At 37.3% G+C, this 7,646-nt stretch overlaps 1 protein-coding gene across 3 annotated transcripts in view; it reads right to left on the bottom strand.

Moving 5' to 3' along the window:
- Positions 1–758: 758 nt before the first annotated feature.
- DSP (desmoplakin) overlaps positions 759–7,646 on the bottom strand; it is a 248,517-nt gene continuing 241,629 nt past the window's right edge. For all 3 annotated transcript variants that reach the window (XM_078688070.1, XM_078688071.1, XM_078688072.1), the window contains exon 24: positions 759–4,564. In XM_078688070.1, coding sequence (XP_078544196.1) covers positions 1,379–4,564 — 3,186 coding nt within the window. In that variant the 3' untranslated portion in view covers positions 759–1,378. The remainder of the gene's footprint in view (positions 4,565–7,646) is intronic.

Genomic DNA, 7,646 nt, shown 5'->3' with positions numbered 1-7,646 from the left:
TTCTTCCTCTGCTTCAGTCCGGTAAAGAAATGAAAGAAAGCAGTAGCGCTGCATGAAAGTAGGTGGAGGCTATAAGCATAGTCTGCCACTCGATAGGTACCTCAACAAAACATGTGAATTCTTGCCATAATTTTCACATTCATTAAACATGTAATATAAAAGTCTGAAGAACTAGTTCATGTAGTGGATTAAGTTCCGGAAAATCAACAGCCTATTTGTGAAGAGTCATTGAAAGTTACAATGGTAATAAGAACATACTTTACGCAGTACAAGACACTGTGAGTGGTCTCGCTTAGTGTCCACACTCCTGACAACTAAACTTTAGAAATTAATTAGTACATGTAAAGCAAACTGTAGTAGTAGTGCTGGCACACAAATCCACAAGTCTGAGGGAATACGAGTTGCTCTGCTAAGGAATCAAGGAACTAGAAGCATGATGGGACATTCTAGTTTTTTGAGATAAAGAAAAATATAACTAAACATGGGTCAAAAGGGGGACACTGGAAAGACGGGTGCGCATGTACTGTTAGCCTACTGCATACTATTTTCAAGAATAGAGTTCTGATGATTCTAACCTACATTTTGGTAAAAGAAGGTATTAAGTGTAAAACCACAAATAATTAGTAGTAAAGATTTGCTTAGGTACAACTTCATCAATGGCTCAGTTTCCGTTTTCTGCACAAAGATATATTTGTTGTTCCTAAACACCAAATCAGACTAGATATGTTATAGTCTACTAGAATCACAAAGATACTCGGTTCTACTAGTTTAAAGATTTATTGCTTATTTTCAGAAACCATTTCATATACAGTACAAGAAACTGAAGAAGCAAAATTACATTGGTCACGATTTCACCAGAAATGCTAATGCTAAAAACAACCTGACCAGCAGAGGTCTAATTGTACATGAGACAAGATTCCCAGAGGTCTGGTAAAGTATGTGGGATATGTTTATACTTTGAAACTAAAACTGCCCGGTGAAGCCATGCATCAGAAAGCAAGATAATACAGGCATTCCATATCATACCATTACTGTTTTCAGGTACAAATGTGTACTTTTAAGAAAAAGATACATAGTTTAATAAAAGATGCAATAAAAATATCTAAACATTGTTAAGAACATAAAAAATTAACAAGTCAGGAATCTATTATTTTTCATTACCCAAATGCATTTGCAATGTTGCTAGGCAAAAAGCATTTTCATGTTCTTCTTGATGAACAATAAAACAGACAAGCTTAAAAGCCTTTTACATTGTACAGTTTATGGCTTAGTTTTTTAAAATCTGCTGTACAGTGAAAGTATGTTGTTTCTACCAGAAACTTTGTTTTAACAAACACCTGAATAATTTTGATTATCCAACAACTATCTATCAATATATCTAGACACCAGCTGAACTGCTGCTGACACTTTGATAAGAATAACTGTAGGTATTGGATGCGGATGATGAAGCGGTTGCGTCAAAGCTACCTCTCCGGGATCCACTACGGGAGCCTGGACGGGAACCTGACCGGGAGCCTGGAGCAGAAGACACATTGTATGGACTACTGATGCCTTTAGATGACATTGAGCATGCTTCAATCATTCGTAATCCAGTCTTATCTTCTACCATCGATCGGTCTATAGCTTCTTTGTAGGAGATCTTTAATTTGGTTTTCGGGCAGGTCAAGACTTTGGGATAGTTGTTGACATCTCGTAATTTCTGTGCAGCTCGCCCATCTATCATCCCTTTTCTAATAGCCTCCTCTGTAGATATCCGCCCCTGCACTTCTGGATCAATGAGGCCTCCGGTGATGTACTGGAATTCAAGAAAGCGTTGGCCAGCTTCATATGGCAGCCAGTTCACCTTCATGGCTTCTGCTGCTGACAATTTATTCTTTCCTCTCACACCTTCAAACCCAACATAGGCTTTCTGAGCCTGTTTCAGCCTTATTGCCATCTCTTGATCAATCATACCCTGCAAAACAGCATCCTGAAGTGAAAGCTTTTGACCAGTGGAAATATTTATTATGCCTCCTGTGCAAGCTTGGGCTTCTAGTAAGCGTTGCCCTGTAATTGTGTCAACAATGCCACGTTGGATGCCTTCTGAAATGGAAATCTTTTCTACATTTTCAGAATCAAATATGGCAGCTATTGGACTCATATCTTCCAGAAGATCTGAGAAAGAACCACTTTTGGTAATTGAGCTACTTCTAAATCCTGGTGACGACGGCGTTTTGCTCACTGAATCAAGCCTGGTGGCACTTAACACATCATCAGAGCCATTCTTCTGGCAGATTAAATCTGCAAACTGAGTGAGGCTCAAAGTTCCAGAGCGATACTTCTCAAATTCTGTTTTATCAATCACACCTCTTTCTATTGATTCTTGGATGTCATACTGGTTGCCCGTTTTCCTGTCCACCAGAACGACTCGTGTGCTGCCATCTGATCCAGTTATAGTTATTTCTTCCCATTCACACTCCTGTTCTGAGAGTTCAATAAATGTTTCATAATCAATAAGACGTTTGTTATATGCTTCCTGCACAGTCATTTCCTTGTTTGTGTCTGGATCAACTATAACAACTCTCCGTTTTCTTAGTGTATTCTTTTGGGATGTTTGCACAGCTTTTTTCTTCTCTCTCAGGGGCAGCAGGCAGAGATTAGTCTTGCTGTCCACCATGCACCGGTCCTTCAGTTGCAAATAAGTTAAATTTTCCTCTGTGTTAGGATCAAAGAATCCTTTGGTGTCATCACTTGGATCAGAAAGAATCTCATTCATCTCTTCATTGAAAAAGCCACGTTTGTATGCAGAATCTACTGGTAAACGATGGCTGGCTTTGGGATCAATTATTCCACCAGTTGCAATCTGGGCCTCTAGTAAACGAATCCCATGGCCTTTTTCAATGAGTTCTTTGTTCATCGCCTGGAATAAAGAGATGATATTTCCTGTCTCTGGGTCTTTGTACCCTGTAACAGCCCGTTCAGCAGAAATAAGTTTCTCCTTAAACTCTATTCCAATTAGTCCCCTTTTATATGCTTCTTCAACTGGCAACCTCAGATTATTGACAGGATCCACTATGAAACCAGTGGCTGCTTGGGCTTCAAGAAGCTCAAGAGTGGTACCTGGTCGCAGCAAGCCTTTCTTCATTGCTGCATAGATGCCAATTATTTCTTTTGTGGCCTCATTGTATACGCCAGCAATGCAGCTAGATCCCTGAAGATATTCTTTAATACTTTCATTGACTTCTTCGAAAGTAATTTGACCTTGTTCAAGTTGTTCAAGTGTTGTTGCACGCAGAACACCTGAATCTACCAACTCATTTGCAGTAACTGGCTGCCTTATACCTTGAAAGGACATGCTTCTCTTTATTACTGGCAAGAGGAGCAAACCTGTGTGTGGTTCTATTCTGCATTTATTTTTTAGTTGTGCATAACTGGCTTCTTTTTTTGTGAGCGGATCAATGTAGCCCTTTGATTCATTCAAACTTGTATACAGGTCTCGATCAATCAGCCCTCGGGACAAGGCAACCTCTTTAGGTAAGTAAACACTATTTACTGGGTCCACAATGCCTCCGGCAGCTAACTGAGCTTCAAGCAGGCGCATCCCTGTTTGTCTATCAATTAGGTTTTTCTTTATTGCTTCTCCAAGGGCTACAGTCTTCCCAGAGTATGGGTCCTTAAAACCAGTGACAGCCTTTTCTGCTGCATAAATTAGCTCTCGGTCTGGAAAATCAACTAGGTCTCTGGCAATAGCATTGTCCACTGTCAACCTTTCATTTTTGTATGGGTCAATAACGCCACCTGTGGCAGCCTGCGCTTCCAAAAGCTTAACAACTGCTTCAGGATCAATTAACTTCTTCCGCTTTGCCTCTACAAATGCATATTTCTCCTTTGGTGTTGGAGATACACCGGCAATTGCCCCAGCCCCTCTAAGATATGGTTCAATGTCTGCAGCAACTTCTGTTATAGACTTTTGCCCCTTAAGCAACTTGTCATATGTTGTTTTGTCTATGATCTGACATTCAAGAAGTTGCCGTGCTGTAACCTTTTTCCGCAAACCATCAAACACAAATTTTGAGGGATCTACTGATAGTTCTTCTTCAGTTTGCGTATGTATACTGGAGCCAATAGATCGTTTCTTAAGATTTTCTAACTCCCTCTGAAGAGCTAAACGCTGAGCTTCAAGCTCAGACTGACTGGCTCGGTTGGTCTCATCAACCTTGCGCCGGCATCTCTCCTCAATTGACCTGATCTCTGCCTGCAGTCTTTCAATTTCACTTTTCAGAGTCATTTTTTCTCTCTCTGCTTTTTCTTTTTCTGATTCAATCCTTCGAATATCCTCCTCTTTACGGCTGTACTGGCTCTTCCACTGGTTTAAGTCATTGCGGATTTGTTGTTTCTCATCTTCTAACCGTTGCTTTAGTCGAGTCTCAGATTCTAGTGTTGCTTTAGCTCGGCTTAACTCCTCTTCTAATCTTTGTAGTCGTGCTTTGTCTTGGTCCAAGAGTTTGATTTTCATCAACAGGCTCTCTCTTTCTTGTGTAATTTCTGTAATTTGGCTTTTGGACTCCTTAATCTTATTTGTTGCCTGGATGGGAAAACAATGAGAGAATAATATTTTGTCATTGAAATCTTTCAGATTATTTACATAATCTTAAAACTTTCATACATCCAATAAATTTACTGTTTTAGACCACTGATTTTCAACGTATTGGCCTATTGGCTTCCCTAAAGTATTGACCTCTAACAAAGGTTTGAAAAAATTAATAAAAAGCAGAGGGGGAAGAAACGTACCTTTGAAAAGAAAGAAATGAATATATTTGTTATTTGAAAGAAGGATTAGAAGGAACTTTGGTTAATAAAGGGTCTCACACCTAATACAGTTTATAATATATGTCAGAATTTTAATTCAATTAGCATGTTATACATGATTCAAGGCACACATAGCAAACCAAGACAGGTGGTTAAAAGGAATGCATGATTAGGAGGAAGGAAAAAACAATTAAAAAGGATTAAATCACAAGAAGAGAAAAAATCCCAAAAGGTAAGAACTTATTAAACAGTCATTTTCAAAAGCAGCTTATGATCAAAGTGGAAAAAACGACAATACTTGGTTTTATAGTTATATACATAGCTTTATAGGAAAATAGTAACACTGTGAGTTAAACAACTTGGCACGCTTCGGCACTTTATTATGTCTGGAATATAAATATATGTACTAATAGACACTGCAATATCATATTTATGCATGCATGTATGTTACATTGTAGTAGAATCCATTTTTTCTAGGTGCAGTAGTAGCACAAAACAGATTACAGTTTGCCAGGGGTTGTCTGTTGTCTGAGAACATCATTTTCTGGGTTTATTGATAGGCTAAAAGCTAACATGGACTCCGTCAATAAATGTAAAGGAGAGCCCTTACCACCATGAATTGACTATGATATTTAATTTAAAATATAGTGGGGATTGCTCTAATCCCTGAAATAGACATACATTTGAAAAACTGTCCCATTCTTTTTATAGAACACCTACGAGGTATTATTTATAATCTTTGTGTTTTTTTTGCTGATCTATGTAATGGGATTAGTTTAAGCTATACTGATGGTAGGAATTATTTTGCATCTAGATTTGCAAGACTGCAGACAGATGGAGTTACTGGTTTGGTGCATCCTTTATTACTATAACTCCCTTAGTTCCACCTACCATTACATTAACCATTGCATCTGACTTTGAGGAAAGTACATAGACAATTTAAAAGTGAACTTTAAAATAAAAACAAATTAAAGGGATCACGGTTGAGAAAATAAAATGTGTATTAAAAAGAGTGTAACTCTGTAAGTCATTTATAGGAGATTGGTTTGAAGAACGTTAATAATTACTAGATTACTCTAGCTCAGTGTTTTCCAAACTGTTTCCTGACCCACTGGTGGGTCATGCGCAAATTTGTAGCGAGTCGTGAAAGTTCAAGCAATAAAAAAATGCCTTTAAATTCTGTATTTATCTGGTCACATTTGATGTGCTTCCAGGACAGAGGTCAAATATAAGGCTATGTCTTCTCAGAAAGTTGCTGCTTTTTCCCATGAGGATCGGTGTTTACAAACTCCTCTCACTTAGCAGCCAGAGAAAGAAAAGTAAAGTGAATTATGTGACAATCTTGCTGGTGTACAGGTGTTTTAAAAGAAAGGCTGAAGGATGTCAGTTTTTGTACCACACAACAAAATGTAAATAACTGCGAATTAACTGTACAGATTCAGCAGTTAGGAAAGCAAAAATAAGGCCCATTTTTCAGCATTTCTGAAGTGTGATGGAGACAAAGATTTTAACAGGATCAAACCGAATAAAGAAACTACATGGTGGTGCACAAATGATAAATATTCACTGAAACATGATTCCCACGTATCATTTTTGTGCAATATAGTTTTATCAGAAAAACTGTGTCTGTGCAGATTTAGCTGCATTTCAATAGAAAATGTGCTCTGTTAATGACAGTGAGCTACTACATGATACTTCAGTTACATTAAAAATCGCCCACCTCATGTCCACTAAAGCTAGGTGGATTGCAGAAGTTTGGTGCTCTAAAAAGCAGGATGTGGTTCTAAAAGTTTAGCAAACCTCTGCTCTAGTTATGTGAGCATTTTAACTTAATATTAACTTTAACTTAAGATCATTGGATTGATATTTTGTATTCAATTTTATATAATGTGATTATAGGTCAAATTTAAATATGTAGTATTTAGTGGGACTACAGTTATGGCTAAGATTACGTTCAGGGGTCAATGTACACTTACATTTAGTTTTTGGATTAGTGTACAAGTCATGAAGTCAAGTAAAGTGTATCTTGATATAAGCACTCATGGATAGCATGTTGACATAACAGCAGGTCGAAACAGTGGGCTTTTTAATGTTAGGCATGGGGTGGAGGATATGGTCGTTAGCAGATATGGAGAAGAACTAATAGTAGAAGAAGTAATGGTAGCTGAAATAATGACACACATCCAGTAAAATGCATGTATTTCAAAGTCCTACACAGACAACTTTACTAGACCTCTTATAGAGAATTTACTTTGTACTTTTTTTTTAGCTGATTAAGTGTTCCTAGGTTTTGTCAAGGATATAAAAGGCATTTGTTGGTTCGCAAATAAATTAACACTCAATAATTTAACATCAATGGTATGTAGAGATACCTGATGAATTTCCAGGAATTGATGATAGGCACCAGTTGATATCCTTAAGATAAGTAGCTGGCACTGATAAAGGTTTGTTGGGGAAACACAAGATTGAAAGCAATTGCATATGTTGTGGTGTGGAGGAAATATAATTCCTACATGTGTTATGCAACTGAGACCAAATGATCAATTTTACCATTATTTGAAAAAATAATTAAATTAACGTTGATTGTACTTTTTATCTGAGGTGGCTAACATAGGCTAAATAGGTTCAGATACATGACAGATTTTCATGATAAACTCGTAAATAAATTAGCCATAATAAATCTCAAATAAATCAATTTACAAAGTCAGCATTTTTGATATGGTCCTACAGTAACTATGTTGGAGACTTTTGCTTCAGTTCCTCTTATGAATCTTAACATCTAATTTTTTATATTTTCAATGTTCATATGTTTTTTAAATACAAAAAACAATGAATGTACTTCCCCAGTCTCAAAGCAT

This window comes from Lissotriton helveticus, chromosome 4_1 (assembly GCF_964261635.1).
Source record: "Lissotriton helveticus chromosome 4_1, aLisHel1.1, whole genome shotgun sequence".
In the NCBI taxonomy this organism is placed as follows: Eukaryota; Metazoa; Chordata; class Amphibia; order Caudata; family Salamandridae; genus Lissotriton; species Lissotriton helveticus.
Note: the sequence above shows the minus strand (reverse complement) of the source record. Positions and strands in the feature narration are given on the sequence as shown.